The sequence below is a fragment of the Xiphophorus hellerii genome, chromosome 15, assembly GCF_003331165.1.
Source record: "Xiphophorus hellerii strain 12219 chromosome 15, Xiphophorus_hellerii-4.1, whole genome shotgun sequence".
Classification (NCBI taxonomy): domain Eukaryota; kingdom Metazoa; phylum Chordata; class Actinopteri; order Cyprinodontiformes; family Poeciliidae; genus Xiphophorus; species Xiphophorus hellerii.
This window is the reverse complement of record NC_045686.1, coordinates 11,353,590-11,378,626: the sequence shown is the minus strand read 5'-3', so window position 1 is coordinate 11,378,626 and position 25,037 is coordinate 11,353,590. Positions and strand designations below refer to the sequence as shown.

The 25,037-nt window shown below is 37.4% G+C and overlaps 3 protein-coding genes and 1 long non-coding RNA gene across 4 annotated transcripts; 2 read left to right on the top strand and 2 right to left on the bottom strand.

The window, feature by feature from the left end:
• Nucleotides 1-72: 72 nt before the first annotated feature.
• On the top strand, nucleotides 73-7,024 carry mtif3 (mitochondrial translational initiation factor 3). Its single transcript, XM_032586265.1, has 5 exons — nucleotides 73-185; nucleotides 1,617-1,737; nucleotides 2,600-3,065; nucleotides 4,430-4,581; nucleotides 6,022-7,024. The coding sequence occupies exons 3-5, from the start codon at nucleotides 2,603-2,605 to the stop codon at nucleotides 6,247-6,249; spliced, it is 843 nt and encodes a 280-aa protein (XP_032442156.1). The 5' UTR covers nucleotides 73-185; nucleotides 1,617-1,737; nucleotides 2,600-2,602; the 3' UTR covers nucleotides 6,250-7,024.
• heca (hdc homolog, cell cycle regulator) lies at nucleotides 6,953-19,308 on the bottom strand. The gene is made up of 5 exons (XM_032586264.1): nucleotides 18,848-19,308; nucleotides 13,831-14,839; nucleotides 12,084-12,250; nucleotides 8,739-8,893; nucleotides 6,953-7,408 (listed from the first exon to the last, which is right to left on the bottom strand). The coding sequence occupies exons 1-5, from the start codon at nucleotides 19,005-19,007 to the stop codon at nucleotides 7,244-7,246; spliced, it is 1,656 nt and encodes a 551-aa protein (XP_032442155.1). The 5' UTR covers nucleotides 19,008-19,308; the 3' UTR covers nucleotides 6,953-7,243.
• Nucleotides 19,309-19,909: 601 nt separating this feature from the next.
• abracl (ABRA C-terminal like) lies at nucleotides 19,910-23,330 on the bottom strand. Its single transcript, XM_032586266.1, has 3 exons — nucleotides 23,221-23,330; nucleotides 22,648-22,713; nucleotides 19,910-21,651 (listed from the first exon to the last, which is right to left on the bottom strand). Exons 2-3 carry the CDS (start codon nucleotides 22,706-22,708, stop codon nucleotides 21,467-21,469), a joined length of 246 nt encoding a protein of 81 aa, XP_032442157.1. The 5' UTR covers nucleotides 22,709-22,713; nucleotides 23,221-23,330; the 3' UTR covers nucleotides 19,910-21,466.
• LOC116734729 (uncharacterized) lies at nucleotides 21,612-22,036 on the top strand. Its single transcript, XR_004342257.1, has 2 exons — nucleotides 21,612-21,683; nucleotides 21,804-22,036. It is a non-coding gene; the product is annotated as an uncharacterized LOC116734729 (long non-coding RNA).
• Nucleotides 23,331-25,037: the final 1,707 nt, after the last annotated feature.

The following is a 25,037-nucleotide window of genomic DNA, read 5'->3' as shown; positions in this document are numbered from 1 at the left end:
TGTACTGATGCCTAAGTTGTTGTTGTTTTCCATCTTCCCAGCAGTTAAACTGGAATATAAAATCCTCTGTCTCCCTTCTGTGAAACTTGAGATATTTATAGTTCACCCTGAGAGATGAAATTGTTTTCTAAAATATATTTCAACGTCATTCGTGAAGAACTTCTCCAGCCGTTCACCTGTACAAGGTCATTTAAATCCACCCTTGCATTTGCACATTGCTGTTTCATTTGTTTGCTTGTATCTGATGCCGTCTGTCTGTTTTCCAGGTAACAGTGATGGATTCTCAATCTGGTTTGCATGTGTTTTATGTGTACTAACATTCTCTTTGCTTATTTTATTTATTTACAAGTTTTGTTCTCTTGACCTGACAGGTATGACAGAAAACCATCCCGAAGCTCTGAACTATATTACCATGAATTTTCCTTCTGAGTGACATTAATATATTTTGATTTACATGAGATGATTGATATCTCACATAGAGGCACAAAACAACTCTTTGTCTTTAAAGAGCTGTGGGGAAAAAAGAGAAACTCCATTTAATTTGATATTTCAAGCAAGACTGCAACTTTTATTTTTATATTTTGAAACAGAAATGGAGCTGCTGTCAGTATGGACAGAAAAATACTATTTTAATGTCATCTTATTTAATGAAGTTATGTTTACTTTCAAAATGTGGTGATATTTAGATGAATGCACTCAAAACACAAATTAAAACAATGATACTTCCACACTGAAGCCTAACAATCTCCACCTACTTTCTGTAATAAGAGACAAGAAACTTAACTTTTTCCTAAACCAGTCTTGGTTTTAACATTGGAAAAATACTAAAGTTAAATAGCTATTTTTAAAATGTATTTTATTGTGATAATTCAAGGTAAGCTATTTTATATTAAAGGTGATGTTTAGGTCATATTTGTGTTGGTAATACTTCAGAAACAAGCTAACTCCAGTTCCAAAATCCTCCAGAAGCTTTTGCAAAGATAATATTTGCATATTCCTAAGTAGATGTGTCAGATTCCCATTGTTTTCAGTTTAGGCCTCCTTTACAGGCCTGATTTGTAATATTGATTTTTATGATTAAGTGTGAGCTTTTATTTGTGCAAAGGAGGAGTTTAAATGAGGAGTTTAACCCATTATAACATGTTTATTTTTGCTTTTAAAACCCTCCAAAAAATAAATAAATAAAAATCAATTCACATTTGGTCCATTTGGAAACCCATCAAGTTTCCAAAAGGAAACTAAAAACTTTTTATATTTTTAGTTTGGCTTTCATAAATTTGTATTAACTTCTGTAATTACGCGTTGCAGATAAAGTTGGAATTAAATATTTTTGACCTCTTAAATATCTGTAAAAAATAAATAAACAGTAAGCTTTGTACTTTGTTTCAGCCTATGTGTACGTATTTTTAAACGAAGATCAAACCCAATTAATCTCTTAAGGCAGCTTTTAAATGTGTCTCTGCTCTAACAAACCTGATTAAAATGGTTACATTATTTATTCAGCAGTCTGTTTTTGACCCACTTATTAAATCCTGAGCTGTTGAAGCAAGAAAACGTCTGAAAAATGCAGAACCTGCATTTGTTTTGCTAATTTTGGATTCCGTTTCCGTGTCCAGGCCGCCAGGGGGCAGCAGAGCGCTTTTCTGACGCATGGTCCCGTGAAGTAGCGCAAGGCGGAAGTAGACACAGTCACCCTGCAGCTGCTTACAGAGGACTGAAAAATAATCCACTACTGAGGTAAAACATGTGCAAATGTATTTAACAAACGGGGGAAATGTACTTTATGCAAATTAGAAAGAGTTTTCGCTTTTAAACAGGCTTTGTTTGAAACGCTGTTTGTTGTTTTTTCAGGGTTTTGCTGGAGGTCAGTTTTAAGTGTTTGAGGACAATTTAAAAACAAACTCTCCATAACCAGACTGTTTTTATCATTTTGTTGACTATAAATTGCATTGTAATCATTATTTGTGCACAATTGCATCTAGAAATCAGACAGCTAATGTTAATTTTATAAAATTCTGTTTTATATTTATTTTTATTTTTAAGTCAATTGGCCTATCAAAAGTAAAAGAACAACTCGGTTAACCATCATAACCAGAACTGATAACTGGAAAAATGTCTCAACCACTAAACCTGTCGCCATAAGCAGTTAATAACATAGTAAATTAAAATGAGTCTAATGATTCATATTTTTGAAGGCTAATTTTGATTACAGAGATTTCCTAATCCATTTATTTATGGTTGGAGTTGAGTGTGGCTTTTTTATTTCCGTTTTATTTTGGATATTTAAAATGTCTCCCAGTTCCAGTGTTAATTGTTCCTTACAAAATTCAAGTTTACTGATATTTGAAAGCGTGTACTAGCATTATTATGCCATTAACATTATATTATTTGAAAATGGTCCCAAAAAAACAATATTATCATTTATCGCAATAATTACTTTTACAATTTATCAACCATATGATGACATTGTTTCCAAATGGAAATGATTTCAGTGAGCAGCGTTTTGGGGTTGTTATTCTTCCACATTTTTATACCTTTTATCATTAATTTGTTTTGTTTTTTTAAATTAATTACGTTTCACTGCTGTTGTTCTGTGCAGGAAATGTCTGCAGGTTGTGTGCGGTGGCTTCTGGGCCACACAGTGAGAGCCGTGTGCGGCGGCGGCAGGCCCGGCTACTGGACACCAGCTCTGAGATCAACCGGACTCTGCGAAAGACACGACATCGTCTCTACATCCTGGAGACGATCTGCGTTCTCCACTGAGGTTCCTGAAGAAACACCGACTCCAGCGGCGAAGAAGATGAAGAAGCAGGATCCTCGCGCCAACGCCTCCATCAGCAGCGTCGGGCGGAAAATCTCTCACAAAGAGATCCAGGTGATCGACGAGGAGGGGGAGAAACTGGGGTTGATGCATCGCGCCGATGTGATCAGAATCATGAATGAGAAGGATCTGAAGCTGGTGCTGGTGAGGGAAAACGAAGAGCCGCCGCTGTACCAGCTGATGAGCGGGAAACAGATCCACGAGGAGCAGCTGAGACTTCGAGATAAAAATAAGGCGAAAGCAGGTATGAAACTTAAATCACTATAATGTACAGAAGATCACAACTATTCACTTCCTATGGGTAAAAGGAACAACCCTCCGTTTAAACAATATGTTTTATCTGACAACTAAAAAATCTGTTAAGGATGAAAATATAAAATAATTAAAAGGTGCAGTGACCTGTTTGTATAGAAGTGCAGATTGCTAAACTGACACTTTGTTGAGGCAAGATTTCATTTTCATTTAAATTGATTTTGCAGCTGCCATAAATCTGATTAACCTGAAAGAAAACTCAGCTTGTTTTGCTGGATTTATCCTGATATTTCCATCTTCAGGTATTGCCATAATCTGCAGCGAGATTTCAGAGAATAAAAATGGTATAATTGCTCAAAGACGTCAGTCAGTAGATGAGCAACAGCAACTTTTGACAGCATTATCGCTAAACCATGGAACGTATTTTAAAAAATGGTGATAAAATTAATGAAAAACGAGACGGAATATAGTCAAACTATTTAAGAAGCTGAAACAGCTGCACAGATTTCTGGAAATTATAAGTTTTATTTAAAAGTTAAGGTAATCTCCTTTATTTTCTAAATGTTAGGACTAGAGAGGATTACAAGATTTTTCTCCTAACGAAAACATTTAGGTATGACTAAAATAATTTTAAAAAACTTTGTGGGCGTCTGTTTGATACAAAAAGAACAGGACCAAAAGAAACACCCTGGTAGAGGCAGCATCATGCTCTGGGCTCACATTTCTACTGTTGGCTCTGAGTCAAGATGGATAACAATTATTAAATCCAAATACAAGTCAGTTTTGACCCAGAAAGTTTAGAGTTTTTCTATAAAATGAGGGCAGATTTTATTTTTCAGCTTCCCCGTGAGTCCAAACGTGCATCCAAATAAACCAAAACACAACTTCAAGCAAACAAAATAAAAGTTTTTGAATAGACCAAGCCACAATTAAGAGCTAAATATGTTGGTTCCACTAAACATGTGTTTGAACCAAAGATTTATACAAAGACGGCAAGGTAGAAAGAGCAGCTGTTACAAAGTCTTCCTGGTAATAAAAAACCACTTTGACATTTATTATGCAAACAGATTAATGCAGTTTTTGCAACATTTTGTTCCCGTGGAAAAATAAAACATTCATATTAATGTCACTTCTGGTCCAAGTTTTTGTCATTTAGATTTTCTGCAAAGGCAGAAAACATAAAAATAATTTGATAAAATTTACTTTTACTCCAGACTTTTATCAGCAGGGTTGCAACTCCTCGTCTGTTTCACGCTCCTGTTACGCACCAAAAATGGTGGCAAGTTGAGATCAGTTTCACTAGAGTGAAAATGAGTGAGTTTACTGAAGGTTTTCTGACTCAGGTTTTCGCTGCAGGTCCTGTCCAGGTGAAGGAGCTCAACATCTCAGCCGGCATCGCGTCCCACGATCTGTCCACGAAGCTGAAACAAGTGGAGAGCTGGCTGGAGAAGAAACATCACGTCAGGCTGACGCTGCGGGGAAAACGCAACCAGCACATTGATAACCTGGTGAGCTTTACTCACAAATAAGGAATATTTATATCATTTTCAAAGTTTGGGTTCAATTTACTCGCCTTTTTATGAGGAAATTGCTGTTTTTTGATTACTTATTGAATTTTTTTCTGAAGGATAATTTATTTTCCTTTTAGCCTTTAAATCACAAATATTAATTTTCACCCTCTTAAATGGATTATATCAGAAAAACATATAATATCAAACAAAGCAAGGATTTTATTAACATTTTGAAATGAGCCTGATGTTGTAAATAGGTGAATTGCCAGTTAAGAAAATGTTTTGCGACGCTTTCCAGCACTGTAAGTATTTTTGGTCTAGTTTCTACTGCAGATATTTTAGTAAACAAAACTAACTTACAAGTGACTTTTCTGTTGTAACACATTCGTCCCATGTTACAAGTGAAATAATCTGCCAATTTATCTTTAACTTTTTTTAATCAATATTTAGGAGTATATTTTTAAAATCTCCTATTTTGCAGAAAAGGTATTTGTAAGTTTTTTGTTTTATTTCAAGTGTACTAACATTTTCAATAGAAACGGGACCAAAAATACTTGGTAAAATTTTGCGTTTGTCAGTGAGACTGAGAGGTTGGACTATGATCTGTTGCTTTATTCTTATTATTTTACTTCTTCATGGTTCTACTTAAGTAAATTAATTTACCACACGTAGTCTTCTTACTGTAGGCAGCTTTTCCCCCTATATGCCATTTAAAGACTTCACTTTGCTTCCACTCTTAACGTTTTTGAAATTAAATTTGATATAAAACATTTAAATGTGGCCAAAAAAAAAAGCAAAAACACAGAAATCAGTAACAACAGGTGGGTAGAGCGCAAAAATTATACTCAAGTAAGAGTAGCATTACTTCAACATATTTTTACTTCGAAGTAAAAAGTATATGTCAAAGAAATGACTCAAGTAAGAGTAAAGAGTATTTGGTAAAAAGTCTACTTAAGAACTGAGTAACTGATCAAATTATCAACCATTTAATATTTTTAAATTACACAATCAGAGAGACCAAAATGTAAAGTTAAGTGAGAATTTTGTTTTTTTAAGAACCAAAATGATAATAATTCATATAAGTAACAAAAAAATATCAAAGTCAGGTAAAAGAAAATTTTTCCAAATCAGTTTCTTTCATTATAAAACTTATAAAACTGTAACAAAAACTGCAGGTGTGTGTCTGTGTCTGGTGAATGTTTGGTTAAAACATGTTTGTTTTTCATTCAGTGGGTAGGAAATCCAGAAATTTTACTCAATAGTAGAAATACTTTATAATAAAATTACTCAAGTAAAAGTAAAAAGTCCAGCGTAGTAAAAATACTCCTAAAAGTAAATTTTTTCAAAACAAATTTACTCGATTAAATGTAACCAGTTACTCCCCAACTCTGGCAAGGACACGTCTGATAAGATCTAATGAAGTTATTCTCTCTGTAGGACAAAACTCTGGAGGAAATGGTGGAGCAAATGACCGTGATGACGGCCTTCGTCTCCAAGCCAAAGGTCACACGAGAAGGTCAGGCGGCCATGTGCGTTCTCCGGCCGCCGTCCGCCAAGGAGCTGGCGCAGAAAGCAAAGACCAGAGCTGAGGAGCCGCAGCCTGAAGCCAGTAAAACGCTTCCTGTTAGCAACACGGACACAAAGGAGGAAGTCGTGCAGCAGTGATGGGAGAGACGCTTTCACACGAACAAAACGGTGCCTGAATGTTACAGCAGCTTCAGAGCGGTTAAGGTCATATTTATCAACGGAGGCAGCTGGGTTCTCATGTTGGGAGGTCAGCGAGTCTTAAAATGAAAATACTGGACTCAAGGAGAATACACATGAAAGCGTTCACACAAGTCACAATGAGATGCTACAGCCCCACAAACCAGCTGACAAGATGAGCTCACAGTAACACACACATGCAAAATAACTAGAAATAGACTCAAAATGACCTAAGAGTGGCTGAACTGAATCATGTTTCAGTAAGCAGAGGCAATAAGACGCTGCTGTAAGATGAGACGAGGATTACAGAGACGTGCAAGGACAAGAAGAGAGATACTGAAGCAGCAACTTCAACACTCTGAATAAAAGCTGAATAAAAGCTGTAAAAGAGTTGATGATGATGATGATGATGCGTTTTGAGAGCAGATATTCCTGTAACCTAATAGCCTTGGGTGTGAACATATGGCTAGTTGGGTGAAAAAGCTCCAGATTACTCATGGATCATGAGTAATCTGGAGCTTTTACTCATGGATCATGAGTAATCTGATCCATTTTTTCTAAATGTGATTGGCTTGTAGATGCTGGTTTTTGTTTGCCAAACTGTGTGGAAATGAATGAAATGATTGCTGGAGGTTGAAGATGTAAAGAATGAGCGACAGCATCATCAGTGTGAATCTTCCTCTTTATTTTAAGATCGGTTTTGGTAAAAAATAAAAGCAAATTTGGCTTACAGATACATTCACTTGTCTCAGATAAATGTGTTTGCTCCACACTTTATCAACACTTCTCTCTCACACTTCGACTCTTTCTTCCGTCGTTTTTTTTTTTCTTAAAAAGGGAGAACTTAAAATCATAAAAACCACCTTTAAGGCCTCAGAAAATTAAAGATCTTTCCTAGATTGTGTTAGAAAATGAGAACAAAAAGCATCTGAACTAGCGTGAGTTGAAACGTTTGTCAATAAGCCTCTAGTACTTTGTATGAGGAGAAGGGTTTAACGAAGTGATAGTCCAGGTTGCCGCAGTGAGGGCACTGCTGGACGTTGCTGTACTCTGAGAAATACTGCATCCCGACTCGGACGTCCACCACCGGCTTGCCGCAGTGCTTACAGTTGAGCCGAGCCTGAGGACAAACAGGAAATGGACGCACAGGTGAGCTAACACTGCTAGCAGATTTCGTTGTTTGTTTGCTAACAGTCTAGCTAAACAATTAGCCTGTTTAGCTTAGCGTGGCTTACTGGTAAACAGAGCGGATGCGCGCGCAACTCGACTGCAGCAAGACCCTAACCGCGGTGTTCTCACTGGTTGCCTTGGTTACCCACATTTATCTTGCCGTTTTAGCATTAGCTAGCATGTTGTCAGCGTACTACAACAGTTTATTACAGCACGATAAATAGGTTATGCGACTAATTTGACATTAGTGAATCAAACTAATTTTAGCGTCTTTATGCTCTAGTTAACTTAAAAACTTAAAGGAAAATGATATAACTATTATAGATTACAAATTGCAAACTGCTTTTTCTTATTATTAATCACATGGGCGACGGGACAAGAGGTGAACATTAGCCACTTTGCTGTCATCTCGTATATTTGCAGGTAAATGTTAATTAATATGGAATTTCTAATTTAAAAGAAAAAAAACCTTGAAACAACAAATAAAAATATATTAGTGCTGGTTTTAAAACAACAAAAGGACTAAAAGGAGCATATTTTTTGTAGTTTAGCTAAATAGTTGGCCTGTTTAGCTTAGCCTGGCTTAACTCTGTTTTTAGCGCCATTATGCTAACTCTAGTCAACTTATCAACTGAAATGGAGCATTATTGAACTATTATAGACTACAAATTGCTAACAACCACTGTTTAATGACCCTCTTTTGTCCTTTATGAATAGTTTTTATGTAGCAGTCTGAGGCTGCTTTTTCTTACTAAACATAAGTAACGGGAGTAGAGATGGAAATTATCCACTTTGCTATCATCTCATGTATTTGCATGTAAATGTTGATTAATATTTAATGTCCCATTTAACAAAAATACACTTGAAACAATATATAAAAAATATTAATGGTGATTGTTAAACAACAAAAGGAGCCTTATGCTAACAGTTAGCCTGCTTAGGTTAGCCTGGCTTAACTGTATAAAAATATTTTTGGCGCCGCTATGCAAACTCTAGTCAACGTATTCATTTAAATGGAAAATGATTGAATTATCATAGACTGCAAATTGCAAACAACTGTTTGATTTTGTCCTTCATGAAGAGTTTTTTTATGTGCAATAGTCTGAAGCCGTTTTTTTTCTTCTTATTATTATTAAAACAATAAGCCAACAGGACTAGTCATGGAAATTTGCTACTTTGCTATTATGTATGACGGTGGGTGTTACCACCTGTATCTGTAATCAGATTTCCAGGGTGGACGACGCATAAATATTAATTCACTGTGTGGTCAGTTTACCCACCTGGCAGCAAGGTGAAGCAGCCAGTATATCATAGGTATACATGGTGCCCAGCTGGTGCCAGCTCCCGTCCCAGCGTGATTTGCACTTAATACAGACGATCTTGTGGACGCCCTCCAAGCAGTCCACACAAATGGCATAGAGGTGCATTAATCGACCTGTTGAAAGCCAAACAACAAAAATTATTAGACAGAAAAATTAATCTGTAAAGTAATTCAAAGTTATTATAAGAGAAGATGTTTAGAGTAGCTTTTCCACCATGTTTTATGTCATATTTAAAAAATTTTTTTGATGATTATTAAAAGTCTAGACCTAAGAAAACACAGTTACAGGAGAGAATGGGTTCTCGCTTTTTATATTTCCATAAAAAAGCTTTAATTTCCTAAAATATTCCACCTGCAGAGTTGAGCGGTAACTAGTTACATTTATTCAATTACATTTTCTTCAGTAACCTTTTTTTAAATGCATTTTAGAAATAGTTTTACTATGCTTTACTTTTTACTTTTACTTGAGTATTTTCATTATGAAGTATTTCTACTCTTACTTAAGTAAAATTTCTGGATTTTCTACCCACTGAATGTTTTAACCAAAAATTCACCACGTACAGACACACGTGCCGTTTTTGTTAAAGTTTCATACGTTTCTTATTGACAGAAACTGATTTGGAAACCTTTTTTTTTTTTGGCTGATTTTGTTATTTTTGTTACTTATATGAATTATTGTCATTTTCGTGCTTAAAATACCAAAATTTCCACTTAACTTTATAATTTAGTCTGTCTCATGGTGTAATTTTTAAATATTAAATGATTGATCATTTGATCAGTGTAGACTTTTTACCAAATACTTTTTTACTTTTCCTTGAGTAATTTATTGGACTGCTACTTTCTACTTTTATTTCAGTAAAAATACAAAGTAGTGCTACTTTTACTTGAGTACAATGTTTGGGTTTTCTATCCACCTCTATCCAACTCTAAATGTTTAAAAGAAATAAATCTACAAAGAGGTGAGTAAATCCTGGTGATGTATTTCTCTGTTTTCTTCGCCTTTCCCTTTAAGAAAGACCAAATTTAAATATTTCTTGCTTGAAATTTTAAAAAAAAATAGCGATATTATTCATACAACCACAGAGTGTTTTAGTTAAATTAGACCATGTTAAATCTGTGTGAGGTATTTTTAACTTCTCCTTTGGTTCTGCAGACAGAAGGGTGAAAAAACCCTCAAATAAACAACCCTTCCATGCTTCTGCATATCAAAGACAAGAATATCAAAGCTTGTGGGTCAGCACATCAAAGACGCTCCACGCTGCAGCTGCGCTGATTCACATTCATGTTGGGACTGTGCAGAAGTCGGCAGAAAATCTTACATCTCTACGCACAACACTGACTGATGGGTCAGTGTTTTCTTTTTTAGACAGTCATTTTATGATGCATGTTCTCATTCTGAGACTGACCTGCAAGTGAAAGTGGATCTGAAAACATGTTTTTTAAAAGCTCTTCAGTTGGATTTCTATCCGAAAAGTGTGAAAACAGTTTTTAAATTCAAATGGAAACTCTCCACTGAGACTTTTAAAGGACGTTTTTCCATGAGAACTGTTGCCATTAGTGCAGAGTTTCCTATTTGGGCCAAGCAGGACAACGAAGAAGCAACTTCTATCTAAATGGAGAAACAGGAAGCGCAGAGTGAGATTTTTCTGATGAGTACAGCTTCAAGTTTCTCCAAGGAAGGCCGGTATCAATTGACTTGTGATTAATTGTAGACTGATAGTGTATTATACTAAAATTAGTTCCAATCGAATAACCAAAATCGTCCGCTTAGACCAGCCTTTTTCAAACTATGATCCGCGGCCGCCCCCTGGTGGCCAGCAAGGTACTGCACGTAAACGACCGTTTATTTGCCGTGACGTCAGCTCACAGTACGACGCTACAGCTAGCTTACCGAAGGATTGTGGTTAAGATTAGCAAAGTAAAAGTGGCTTAGTGGGTCACTCCAAGGAAAAACTGAAGACACCGGTGGAAAGAAGACTACTTATAAGATCGGAGGAAGCTAAGTGAAGGCTGCTGCGAGTTTTGATATTCACGAACGATTCAGTTCTTTTGAACGGCTCAACTGTCACATTTGGTGAGAACTGTTCTTTGTTTTTTTTTTATGACTTTGCTTCCTCATGATGCTCTGCTTGCACCTCAACAGGTAAGTCTATTTTAAATGATTAAATTAAATAAACACAATAGATAAATACATGAGTTTATATTTATTATATTTAATGGTGCAGATGAGGATTTGTGTTTCTGCCAAAGCAACTCAAGTCTATTTTTCTTTAATTATGCTTCTAAATTACAAATAGGCCTAAATGTGACTAAAGCACACAACACTTGGTAAAGAACAACTTCTTTTTTGATTTCAAATGTGTTGGACATTATTGGAAAACTTGGAAAACACACTTTTCACAAAACTCAAAATGCCCACAGTAAACCGGTTCATGACAATAAGTGAGTTAAGAGACTAATATTTTAATTTCAGGTTGTATATATGACAAATTAGTTGGTTTGTGCGTGTTTGTTAAATGGATTGAAAGTTTGAGACACACTGGCTTAGACCTTATTTTAGTGTTAGTTTGGCCGCCATCCAGCAGAGGGCGCTGCAGATGGAGCCACTTGATACAAGATTAAAGATGGCGGATATCCTAGAACAGGAAAGAGCAACGGTCCAAAAAGTGTCTGATGTGGGACACAAAATACACTTTATGCGGTTCTGTTTTGAAATATAAACACTCAACAAACTTCTTTCTTAAGTTGTAACCTTAACTTCTGATTAAATTTTTTTGATTTGCTACGAAAGCGAAGATGTGATGACAGGAAAAAAACATGATCCAAATAAGTAAGGCTGATTTTTCTTCAAGAGCAAAGATGGTATTTCTGTATGAACATCTCTATTTTATTCTTTTTATCTTTTTGTTCTGTTCAGCAATCAAGAAGTTCCTGTTTTATTATATTTTATAAATATGAATAAGGTTAATAATGGGAGAAAACTCTGTTTTCCGTTTATCCAGTCATGCAGCTGACACAAATAATGTTAAAATTTTACGTTTTTTTATTTTATATTCAGCATATTATGAAAAATGTGACCCCTGATAAAACAGCAAACTCAAGTTTTTAAGAAATAGATGCTTACCAATTAACCGTAAGTTGATAGATAAGATTGATCAGCTTTAGATGAACTCAATAATGATAACTTGCAAACCTAACCAGCAAGATCAAAACGTTTTATTGGAGTTTCATCAAGTAAAAGTGACCAGGAAGTGGCAAAAATCAGACTTTGTAACTGTACAGATTTGATACTCTCAAACCTGACCTTGAAGGTGGCAGGGGACGTCGTACTCGATCTCGTCGTGGCGTGACGGACTGAGGAACAGCGTCCCGTCCACCAGGGGGAACTGCTCGAACACGGGCAGCGAGCGGTGGCACAGAGCGCAGTTGACCACGTTCCTCTGGCTCGCACTGAGAGCAGACAGGATAAACCTGCAGGACGGAAATGTCAAAGGGCAAAAAAAACAAACATCAGGGTGGGAGCCTCAAAGTTATTCTGATATAAACTCATTCAATAAATTTGTGTTGCTGCTGAAGCTTAGATACATACACAGTGCACACAATAACCATGTGGACATTTTCTCCCGACCCAAAAGCTGGTATTGATAAAAGGAGGAATGTGTAGAGGAAACAGGAAAGAAGCTGAAAACATTTACACCAAAAACCAAAGAAAACGGCGTTTTGATTTTGTTTAACACCTTAAGTTCCTTTGCTTTGAACCTGGCTGACTCTACGTCTCCACGTTGTACTTTTGCAACCTTTCTTTTTGCTATTATAAGGGAGCAGCCTGTTAGAAGTAATTTCATTATAAGTGTCTAAAAACCTGTCAACAACTAATCAAACATACACAGAAGTACAAGCCCAGGAGTACGAGCTCTGCTCTTTCTATGTTGAAGAGTAGAGTGAATTGCAGCAGCAATTTAATTGTGCTGGAGTGTTTCTACACACAAAAGAGTCATCACGTACTCAGTTTCTTAAAAGGTGACCTATTGTGCATCCTTAAATTTGTTAGGATAGATCTATGGGTGATACAAAACGTTTTCATTACATTTTCCTTGCAGAAAATCATTCGTAGATAATGAGATTTTAGTCTGGTTCTACCCATTTTGAGCTTCTTTCAGAATGAGATGTTTTAGGGCCTCTGTCATTTAAATTCAAATAAGCTGCTGCTCCTAACTTAGTGTTTACACTCGCACGTGGAAATGGCTACTAACAGATACTCAATTCTACAAATGTACATGTTTGAAAAGCATCAGTAGAGCCTCCTGCACAACCAAAAAGAATGTACCAAATGATTTATGGATGGTAAATCAACAACCGAACATGTGTTATCTTTTCTAGAAGCCATTGTACAGTGCATAGAGTGTAAGGTTGGGTATTTATCGTATCGTTTATCATTTATCTTGATGAATTTCTTATAAGAATTTTGATTTGTTAATGTCACAATAAATTCCAATTAATCTCAGAAAGTTCCTAGAAAATAAACTACGAAATGTCTTAGTTTGAAAAGTTGAACATTTGCTACAAAAAACTCAATTTCAAGATTAATCTCAAATTTTCTAGACACGTAAAAGATTTCTGAGTTTGAAAAGTGAAAAAATTTCTAGAAAAAATTAGGAAACTTGGAGATTAATTTGAGAAATTTTCAAGAAAAAAAAAAGATTTTTCTAAATTTGTTCGACTTTTGAAACTCAGAAATTTCCATGTTTTTTTTCTCCAACATTTCTGAGATTAATATAAAAATTTCTTAGGGTTTCTTGCTAATATTTGACTTTTAAAGCTCAGAAATTTCCTTTTTCTTTGTAGTAAATTTCTGAGATTTATGGCGGATATATACTTTTTTTCGTGAGTAGAACGACGTACTATGCTATCTTCAGTGTGTAGTACAGCTATGCTGGTTACAGAAAAGAAGTAAATTTAATTTTCTACCTACAATGGTCGTACAACGCCGTCGTGTACGGATGAGTTTTGTCGTTTTCTAAATACATTTCTTTAACCCCTTTGACTTTTACCTGCGCAGCTCCTCCCCCTGGCCGGCCTGGGCGTCGTCTTCCATGCGGACGTGGTACGTGTTGAGTTTGTGGCGGGGGACGTGGGTGAGGAGCTCCGAGAGGTCCAGCCTCCTCAGGAATTGCACCGGGTGAGGGTGGGTCCCGTCCCCGCCGCCGCCGGTCAGCCGCGGGTGGAGCGGGAGGGCGAAGGACAGCTGCAGCGGGAAGACGGACCCGGGGTCCAGGTGAGGACCGCCAGCCGAACCGACGGGACGACTCAGAGCGCCGCCAGCCAGCAGGTGTTTCCTCTGAGGGTCCATGTGGACGGCCGACTTGAAGAACTCGCCCAGCTGGCGGGAACCTCGCAGCCCGGCACCTCCGGACCCGAGAACAGGCGTTGGGGAGAAGTTAAACCCGCTGGGAGGGGACAGTCCTGGGGAGTCGCATGGGGATTTCTGAGGGGGACCCAGCGGAGACAGTCCTCCCGCCGCATGTGCCCCTCTTTCTATGGAGTTCTGGCGGTCCACTGATTGTCTACGAGGTAACTCCTGACTGGAGGCCCTTTGGGATAACTTCCCACCTGCTGCCCCTGCTGCTGGCTTGCTCTTCTTAGGCTCTTCAAACGGACCGTCTCCAGGCCCCACCGCGCCCCCGCTCGCCCCAGTTCTGCCGGCGCTCCGTTCCGACGGCTTCTTCTTGCGCTCGTCCTGCATGCGTTTCACCTGGTACCAGTCGGTGTCCTTCTTCAGGTGGCCCTGTCCGCAGCGGCAGGAGCAGAACCTGAAGGCCAGGTCGTAGCCCTTCTTGGTCCACATGTTCTGCCGGCACTGCTTCTCGTTCCAGGAGCGGGCGCGGCCGATGCAGTTGAACTGGACCAGGATGGAGCTCTCCCACTCGTAGAAGCACTGCAGGTGCATCCAGTTGCCGTACGGGCAGAGCTCGTTGTTGCAGAGGACCCGCTGGTGGTCGTCCTTCTCCAGGTCAATGGAGCGGCCCAGACTGCAGCCCAGAGGGGAGGCACACTGGACCTCTGAGTGGACAGAAAGAAGAGCAAACAGCTGGTAAAACATCCTGAGCCCACATGACTCTAGATCTGACATTTTCAGAAAAAAAAGGCCAATTTTGATTAGGGCTCAAACGATTAGTCGAGATAAATCAATTATTGAAATAATCGACAACTAATTTAGTCGCCGATTAATTGTTAAGACTCAAGAAGGGCAACCAGTTGGTAAAATACTTAAATCCCACATGCTGAGCCTACACAACTGGGAACTTTTCAGAAGAAACATCCAGCTGTTAGTAGGACTGAAACGATTAATCAAGATATATCGATTACTGAGATAATCGACAGATAATTTAGTCATAGATTAATCGTTAAGACTCAAGAAAGGCAACCAGTTGGAAAACGATTTAAAGCCCACATCTTGAGCTTAAATCTGAAATTTTCAGAAAAAACATATAATTTTGATAAGGGCTGAAACGATTAATCAAGATTAATTGACTATTCTTCTGATGAACATTGTTGTTATTGTTCCAATAATGGATCATATTGGGTGCCATTTTAGCCTGAATCTTTGAAGCAGATTCTTCACCATAAGCTGAATTAAAATAAAACAGAAAATGGTGAAAATGTCACTAATAGCATCTATTTCTAGAATTGAATTAGGCCATTCAGGACTGTCAGCAGCTTTTTTAAAACAAGGCCAACAAACATTGGCAGACAGCTTAATCGAGTTGATAACATGAGAGGGGTGTGTGTGTGTGTGTGCGTTGGGTTTCCTTCCTTTTCCGGTGCGCTGTCAGCTCTCTGTCTGTGTTACACACCAGTGTTGTTCTTTTTTCTTAAGGAAGAAATCTTTAATTTGATCTCATTCAAAACTCAGATATTGTATTGGGAGTTTCAGATGAATAATAAATGTTTTATAGTTACATTTATCTATGTATTAATCATTTATGAGGATTAGTATCTTGCCCAAGTGCATTCATGCATGACTGTGGAAAGGTTTTAAATCAAGTGATATTTTCTATGGTTTTTGTGTATTTGTGAATGTTTTTCTGTTCGTCACAGTTGCTTTTTTTTATACTTGAAAATAACAAGAAAATGAGCAAACACATTCAGATTGTGTTTGCTCAATCTAAATGTTTAATTATAATGTTTAAAAATAAGTAAAAATAAAAAAGCAAACTTGAATACAGGAGCAACTAACTCTTTTTCGTAAAGTATCTATAAGTCAGGGGTGTCCAAACTTTTTGTCATATGGGAAAAGAAAACTTTAAAGGTTAAAAAAGCAAATAAAGTAGTCCAATTTCTTCTTTTTCTTTGTTGCTAAGGAATATTGTTTATCGTAGATAACAAATTTGAAAGGATTTTGCACGTTTGCAGAATTACTTTAAAAGAAAGGCTTCTAGTTTACGAATTGTTTCATGCTGAGTTGAACAAATTTATTCTCAATTATAAGAACAGGATTTGAGTCACTTTCTTTCAGAAGCACTTGCTACATTTAGCCAAATTAAAAAAGTTAAATAAAAGCTGATTTTGGTGAAGCAAAGTTGGCTTTTCAGTAAAAGTCTCCAGATAGAAACTTTGTTATAAAAAGACACGTACATTCTGTTATAATCAACATTTTCCATGGTAAAAAAAAAGTGTTTAAAAATAAAAAGTAATCTGGATTAGCTATGTTGTTTCACTCTTGAGCTGCAGTTTGGGGCCACAAAAATCAGTCAATTGGCCACAAACGGCCCTCGGACCGCACTTTGGTCACCCCTGACTTAAATATTTATACACAATGGAAGTGGTTGATGAATTTAAACAGTCTTAATGTAGATTAAATTTTTTTTAAAGTTCTGTATTTAATCAGAAAATTAAATACAAGTGAAAGTATTTTAGACTGTATAGAAGTATCTTATTTAAAGTATTTAAACTTTTAACATGTTCACGTGATATGGACACAAATAGACTGAATCATCAGTGTGGCACATAAGATCATCAGCATGTAGCAAAGGATGCTGGGAGATTTATACAAAAAGTAAACAAAACAAAAAGTCCAACAAATTGTCGCCATATTTGAGGAGTTAGTTAAGCTTCCCTCTGGAAGTGAAGCAAATTTATAAGAACTAATTTATCCCAAATTCAGTAGCATTACTCAGAGTTGTTATCAGGTTGTGTCTGTTGTTGGTTTGTGATTTTGTTGTGATCCTTTTTATTATGTATTGTGAGTGTTTTAACCACCATGTGAAGCCAAACGCCAATTTCTGCATCTGTGGGTCATAAATGTCATTATTGTGAACATGTTTTTCCTCCTATTTTGCCATATAACAAACACGAACTTTAGTACGTTTAATTGAGCGTTCAGGCAACAAACCAACTTCTTTAAAAAGTCTGAAACGTGTGACATAAAACCCAATGAAACCAACTGATTTCAAGTCGCTCAATTAGTAAACAGAGTTAAACGGTGGATAAGTTATGAATCCAGATGTTCTGTGAAGATTGGAGAATATTAGTGAACAAATAGTATTTAGCTGCGGAGAAGTTTAAAGCTGAATTTGGCAATAATGTAATATAATCTCACTGAACGCTCATCAGTCCATCTGAAAATGCAAACATACTAAGACTTGATTGTCCACTGACTGTATTTTAGATAGAATAATACTAAACTATTAATAAACCCGTTCAGACTTTAATAATGACAGCTTCATTCATTTTCAGGGTTTTTTTTTGTGTGAGAAATATACGTTTTCTAGAAACATAGTGTCATTTTATAGCAAATCAAGTAACTATGTTACCTTCTGTTATAAAAATGCATTATAAGTCAAATATGACGGAAAATAAATTTTACTTTGTAATTTAGCACCTTGAAATTGGGCCTCTGTCTCTTTAAAAACTCCTGCTCTTTCTGAAACTCCGCCTCCAGGAAGTCATCACAACATGGCTCCTCTATTAACCCTTTAAGAACGTTTTATAACGAACTTAGCAGTTCCACCAGGTGTTTGCTCATTGCTGCTGGCTAGTCTGAAGGAGCTGGTTTGTTATGAGAAAGCTCAGAGGAGGAGCTGTGTCCTCGAAGGCGGAGCTAGGTCCAACCAGGCGTTTTTCACAGCTGAATGGTCGTCATGGAGATTAAAGGACTACTAAACATGCATGAAAGACTCAAGGCAACACTTTAGTTATGTTTCTGATGAGGGAATAACTATAACATAATGTAAAGCAACAAAAAACATGTCTCCATATTGTTTTAGTTCAGTCACATAAAATCTCAATGAAAGAAAAATATGTTGAAGTTTGTGGTTGCAACGTGACAAAATGAGGAAAAAGTTTCAGAAATATCAACAAGTTGTGTTGCTGCATCTGTTTATCGTTTGGCCCCGCGGCTGAAAATCTGACGGCACAAATGACGCAAAGTTGCATTTTATTCCTTTTAATTCCGCTGTTTATGCGCTGATTTGCGGTTTTGCTTTGACGGACTCCGTCCTGCTGCAGCCCTCTGACGGACAGCTCGTCCTCAGCCATATTTGTGCGGCTTGCAGCGGGATGACTCCTCCAGCTGCTGTCAGTGGAGTTTGGGTGCGCACGCAAACGGTGAGGTGTCAGTGTTACTGTCGAGGAAGAAGGCCACAAGCTTAACCTGAGTGCGGACAAGGTGTGCGCCAGGAACCACAGCTGAGGCCCGCAGGAGAGCATTTTAAAGTTTTACATGGATTATGAGTCCAACTGGCCGCTTTCCTGTCCAATATGCGCACTTGATTGTGATTTAAGCTTGTTTTGTTGGAGTCAAACAAGCCGCGATGGCCTTAAAATCAGTGTCACCAGCTGAGTTTGAGGAACAACGACTAGCTGATTTATAAAATCAAACAGTTCATGCAAGGCCTCGAGCAGTAACGCCTCTGTTTGCCTATAATCAATCAATTTAGTTCATGCATTTATGATCGGATGGGAAAACGTCGGCAGGGTCGCAGCGCATGAGTGCTTAAAAGGTGCAGATAAGCCAGAGTTTCTCCTGGAAGGAAAGCAACATCTCCAAACTTCTCCAACATCTCTTACCGCTGGAGCGCTCCGTCCGGGGCGCAGCGGTAGCTGCAGCAGCAGCCACCGCCGCGGCCGCGCCTCCCGCTGCTGCCGTGCAGCCTCCATTTTCTTGCTCGTCCCCGCTGCTGTTCGTGCGTTTGCTCTTCTTCCCCTTGCTGCTCTTCTGGTTGGGCATTTTACGCGATTCGCAACGACGGCGGCTGGGATTTCGACCTCTATCAGCGCCTCCCGTCCGCGCCGTCTGGCATTTCTGTGGACTCCATTTGCGGACTTCGACGGAGCGTTTGCGCTTTCTGTTTTGCGCCTCGCTTGGCGGCGGAGGTTTCCTCCAGCCGCGGGTTTTGCTGCTTGCAGCAGGTAGAAGAAATAAGCTGCTATAACCTTTAAGAGTGAAGGCGTGTCCGTGTCTTGTTTTGATTCCTGCTCTGCTGTTTTCTTCCACCCCCTGACGTCCGCTGGTCCCGCCCCGCCCCCCGCCGCTGGCCGTCAACGACGTGCCGCGTTCAAGTCCGCTCGGAAAGCACGGAACTACAAAGGAGACCGCAATTTGGAAAAGAATAACAGAGTATAGATGGATGAAGCAGTTGTGTCCAAACTTTTTGCACCGGGGGTCAAAATTGATGTTTTCTACGGAAGAGGTTTAGGGCCACTGAAAAAAAAAGAATTCTGAGAATATGTACACATATACTGTATTTATGCATAAATCATGCATTTATCTTATTTTTTATATTCCATTTACAGTTTAAAATCATGCAGGGTAGAAGAAAAAATGTTTTGTTTTGTATGTTTTTGCAACAGATTAATGTATAAACATTCCAAGTTGCACCAAGAACAAAACAATCTTTTACTTTAATGACTCTAATGCAACATGGTGCAAGTATTTCTAATCCCTTAAATGACCAAAATCTCCTCTGATCCATACCAGAGGATTTAAGAGGCCAGAAGCAATTTATGAAAACAAAATCCACTATTTTTTTTTACCAGTAGTATTTATTTTCATTTGAAAGCAACACTTTTAACACATGAAGCCATTTCTAAATTAATTCAGATTTAAGAAAAAGAATCACAACTCAAGTCTTCAAGTGTAAAGACTTTTATTTTGTTCCACAGCAGAACCAACTTCAGTTCTGTTGGTAGCAATGATGGAGCCAAACATACAGTAACGTCGCATTCAAGCGGGCACAAGCAGCATCATTCCCACAACTTTTAAGACTTTTCGGTTTCGTTCACTTTGATAATGTCTCCGCTTTTCTGGATTTTTTTTTTTTTTTAGCTGTTTTTGTCAACTAGTAAACATCAAACTGAACCAAAACCAGAACGCTTAAAAGTGGTGAAGTCGATAGAACAGCAGAGAAACAGGTCGTGTAAAACTTGCAGATCAGGCATCTTTCATAATCCTTCTCCATTACCTTTACAAACTTTTGTGCAACTGTTTTAGACAAATAAAAAATAAGGAATAAGATGAAATCAAATTTTATTTAAGGATTTATTTCCAAAAAATTTCTTGAGCAAGGATTTCAGAAAGTAGTCACACCTGATCCAAATGTTTCATTGGACCAACAGCACAAGATTAATATCATAAATCTCAATTTATAACACTAAATAAAGCCATGGGACAGTTATCAAGCACATTTTTGGTCCTGAGAATCATTATAAGTACATTTTCCAACACTTAAGACTGCACAAGAAATACATTCTCCATTTGTTCATTACAAGTTCCTGCAAAAAAAGGCTGTTTTTCTAAAAAGTTTTTTTTTTCGGGGGGAAGAAAACTCATTCGTGACATTTTAAAAAAACGTTTTTTGTTGTAATGAGTCAGAAGAGCAGTACTGAAATGCACTTTTAACTTTCCTTGTGGTCAAAGTTTGTATAAAAAGTCGCTGTGCTTTGAACGCCGTGTTTGAAAGTCCACAGGAGGTAGTAGAAGCGGCGCATGTAAACAGTAAGCAGAACCGCCGTTTGGTTGAAGCAACGCTGGGATTTATACAACAGATGATGCACAGGATTTTTCAGATCTGATGGGAAAACAGCTGCCTTTAGAGAACAAGAAGTCAGAACTATAAACAAACAGGTTTTCTAAGCATGGGAATGCTCAAGAAAGGCATCTGGTTGGGATTTACAAACTTTATCCAAAAAAAGGCAACGAAAGATGACATAACCTAAAAAATAAGGATATATTACATTCTTGGTTTGTGCATTTTTAATGTTAAATCTGTAGTATGTATTCCTGAAATATAGTAAAAGATGTTTCTGCACTCAGCAGGATCAGATCGTAACAAGACAGTGTAGGAGTCTGAAGCAGAAAGTTAATTTTCCAAATTGAAACATGCATCTTTTGAGATTTTGGAAACTTTATAGCTGAAGGGATAAAATGTGCAACAAACAAAATATAGAAATATTTGTCCGAAGAACCAAAAACACTCCAGAGCTGCTGTAGAGCTTAAACAATTTGGCACACTGAAGTGAAATAATACAGAAATGCCAGCAAAATGTGATTGAATTTTAGTTTAACGGACCTGCAAACAAAAAAGAAAGAGAAAAACTTGGACAGATGTGCCGCAGGGACGCAGCGTTCTCAGAGGTTTCAATCAGACCCTCGGCTCATTAAAGGGTCGTTAAATTCAAAATTTGGCTTCATTCCTTCAGCAGGACGACGTCCACGTTGTCATGGACGCCCTGCAGGAGCAGCTCGCCCTGGAAGTCGATGATCTTCTGCTTCTTGGCCGCCTTCAGCGTCCCCACCAACGCCTCGAAGATGTTGGCGCAGCGGTCGTCACTAAATAAGACGCCGAACTTCACACTGGTCTGACCTTTGTCGTCTGGAAGAAAGTTGGTACAAAAGATTTTACAGGTAAACGTGATGAAATATTGAAAAATACAGTGAATAACAAAAGTGTTTTAAGCTTTTTTCATCCTGTCTCTTGTTATAAACACAAACATATATGTATTTCAATGGGATTTTATGCAATAGATCATCACAAAATGGAAAGCAGCAATCAGAGAATTGGAACTTTTTGGCTTACAATCAAAACTTCCTGTTTAGTGGAAAACCAAGACTATGTATTGTCCTGAACACACCATAAACATGGCAAGACATGGCGGTGGCAGCGGCATGTTGTGGGAAGTTGAATGAAGCTGAATAAATAATAAAGGGTAAAAATGTGTTGGAGGTAAAAGACTTTAGAATGAGGCAGAAAAAAAGCCTAATATACAACCAGACATGCAAAACAATGGCCTGCATTAAAGCATATTCATGTCCTAAAATGGCCTAATCAAAGTCAAGACATGAATTAAATTAGAAATCTTTGTCATGACTTGAGAATTGGTGTTTACAGAAACTATTTTGCTAAAAGTAATAGTAGGAGTTATCGCATTGTTTATCTTTTATTTAAAGTAAAGTTAAAGTATTTAAAGGCTCATTTAAAGTATTAACTTATTACCAAAAAACGGTTAAGTGTTGATTTTGTTTTTAACTCTAAAAATGGGGGATGAGCACAAATGCTTGATACACTTCTTCCGCTTTATAAATTCAGGTTTTTGTGTTAATCCCTCACACAAAACCGTAATAAAATACAATGACATTTGTGATTTTAATATGACAAAATACGAAAAATATGCGTAAACACCACATGCTTTACAGCTTAAGGCAAATAACTGACTAACTGGGTCAGTAAGTCGATCAAACAATCTTATCTCATTATGTTTGCTAAGTCTAGGAGTTGAGTGTTATATTATTTAACTTATTGTTTGATATAGCAAACAACTTCCAGACGAAAGACATCAACGTCCTGCCAGGAATCCCAGTCTGGACTCACTTTTGCAGCCAAGTCGCTGAATTTCCTCCACAAGCAAACTTATTTCATGAGACACATTCATTGTTGCTGAAGGGGGGAAAAACACACAAAAAGAAAATAGATTAGTGAAAAAAACATATGAATAAATTTGATTAGATGTTTATAGGTGTGGATATGAGACATGAAACGCCCAGATCAGCGCTACCCTCAACTGACTGCAGAGCTGAGATCAACGTTAACAAGCACTTGAACTAACCAGGGCGGACTGTCACTAATGCGGAAATACAGGATTAGCATCCACAGCTAGCCAACACAAGAAACAAATTCATATTTTTGCTCTTTAATTATCAAAGGTAAATATTAATTTTAAGGCGCGGTTTCATTTCCCAACCTGGTCCATTTTTTCCGTGACTTCCGGGTGCAAAACACGGATTTCTCCGCTCAGTACCTCAGACAAATGATCTGCCGGTGCGGATAAAGGAGTTTTCTTTTCCCTTTTCTGTCGGCTGAACTGATTTTATGTCAGATACAAAACATTTTAAAATGTTTACATATAACAACCCCTAAACATGACAGTAGTAAAAGGAGTTTTACCTTTTTAGGTGTTGTACGTTTTCCGGTAAGGAGATAATGTAGGACTTTCTGAAGAGTCGGGACCCGGTAAGAAAGACGTTGCGTTCAGCGGGTGCTCGGAATTTCTGCTTCTTGAAATCAAGTACAAAAAAATGTGGTTTGTTTTTTTTACATTTTTATCTGTTTATTTATCTGGGAACATATACAAAAACCTCTAAGTTCAGTGATAAACTATGTAGTACACTACAATGTAGCTTTTCCCGTCTCCAATCCCAGTGCCAGGAAAAAGTAAAATCAAGAAGAAATGCAACAAATTGGAATAAATTTGCTGACTGAAGTGCTATAAAGAACCTCATAATGCTGACTTGCGTAAATTTAGCGACTCTTCACTGAAAAGCGTCAAAATGAATCTTCTTAAATGGTTTGTTTCCATTCCGGACCGATTCTAACGTGAAAGCATCACGATAACGGGCTGTAATGATGGGAATTCCGTCTCCTTTTAAGGATCCAAATCATTTGATTCAGTTCTTCCGTGTGCGAAACACCAGTTTTACATTGGAGTGCTACTCTCTCCTAAAAAGGCAGATTTTAATATTTATTGAACCAGGACTGGTCAATCTGAACAGTGAGAATTAGAAGGATTCTGATGGGAATAAGTAAAGAGCTAGCATATTTGGCCGGCTCTGTCACAGCAGACACATCACCACTCATCTGACTTCATTGTGACACACAGGATGTGATCATTTCACTATCTCTGGTTCATAATGGGTTAAAAGTTGGTTAAGTCTCATATTTATGCATTCGTCAACAAGAAACATATTATTTTATTTATTTTTATTAAGAAAATTGTATTACTGTAATACTTGATTTTTTTGGCTACGAATTACTTTACTCTTGAATCTGACATTTTTAACTGTATATATTTCCATCTTGAATGAAAGTTCTAATCTATTTGCATATTTTCATGCTCAAAATGTGGCTTAATTTATTTATTTCACAATTGCCCTTTTGCATTTTGCGTTATGGTTTGTTCATCATACCAGAATTGCTACATCAAAAAGTTAAATACGTTAGGTTAGGTAATCCTGTTTTTTGTTGGGTTTTTTTGCATCATTGATGCCTCTGACATCTTTCTGAAATAATTTTATAAAAACAGACAAAAATCCAGCATAACATTTATTTTCCATAATAATTATAAAGTTAAGAGGAAAGCTACACTTTTTATTCTGAAATTACTCATCCGGGGTCCCTGCAGGCCAAACAGGAGCCCAGTGACATTTGGAAACGTCAAGTTAAAGAGTAACATGCATAAAGCCAGGGCTCATACCGGAAGTCGGCCAATTTTCCTTTCAAAACAAAAACCTTTTCATTTATTTTTATATATTTTGTTTAATTTGTTATATTTACTCAGATCTGTTTAATGTTACCAGAAAAACACAATGAAGGAGAGGTACTGCCAGGGCCGGCCCAAAGTTATATGGGGCCCAAAGAAGAATTTGATTTTGGAGTCCAGTTAAAGCCCACCACATCACTACCACATTTATTAATTATTTAAACATTTGTATTATTCACCAAATCATGCTTTACTGGTAACAGCTGATCCAACATTGGCACTTTAAGAACTTTTTGTGTGAATATTTAAAGTATGATGGCAAATTGGGGTTGCAGGACAAGTCTGTTTCTATTTCTATGTCTATTCTATTTAGTTATTTGTGATTTATCTGAATTATTAATTTGGTATGGCCATTTTTAATTCATTGTACTTACATAAAACCATGAAAATTTGTCATTTGCTTGTCAAGATTTATTTGGTAAACAGCATGAAATATTACAGACAT

Excerpts from the sequence above, each read along its gene's own strand:
- abracl (XM_032586266.1), bottom strand. The coding sequence starts at position 22,708 with ATGAATGTGTCTCATGAAATAAGTTTGCTTGTGGAGGAAATTCAGCGA. Across the intron at positions 21,652-22,647 it reads TCAGCGACTTGGCTGCAAAA|ACGACAAAGGTCAGACCAGT; the intron begins GTGAGTCCAGAC and ends ACTTTCTTCCAG.
- heca (XM_032586264.1), bottom strand. The coding sequence starts at position 19,007 with ATGCCCAACCAGAAGAGCAGCAAGGGGAAGAAGAGCAAACGCACGAAC. Across the intron at positions 8,894-12,083 it reads CGTCCCCTGCCACCTTCAAG|GTCGATTAATGCACCTCTAT; the intron begins GTCAGGTTTGAG and ends GGCTTTCAACAG. Across the intron at positions 7,409-8,738 it reads CTGCTTCACCTTGCTGCCAG|GCTCGGCTCAACTGTAAGCA; the intron begins GTGGGTAAACTG and ends GTTTGTCCTCAG.
- mtif3 (XM_032586265.1), top strand. The coding sequence starts at position 2,603 with ATGTCTGCAGGTTGTGTGCGGTGGCTTCTGGGCCACACAGTGAGAGCC. Across the intron at positions 3,066-4,429 it reads TAAAAATAAGGCGAAAGCAG|GTCCTGTCCAGGTGAAGGAG; the intron begins GTATGAAACTTA and ends TTTTCGCTGCAG. Across the intron at positions 4,582-6,021 it reads ACCAGCACATTGATAACCTG|GACAAAACTCTGGAGGAAAT; the intron begins GTGAGCTTTACT and ends TTCTCTCTGTAG.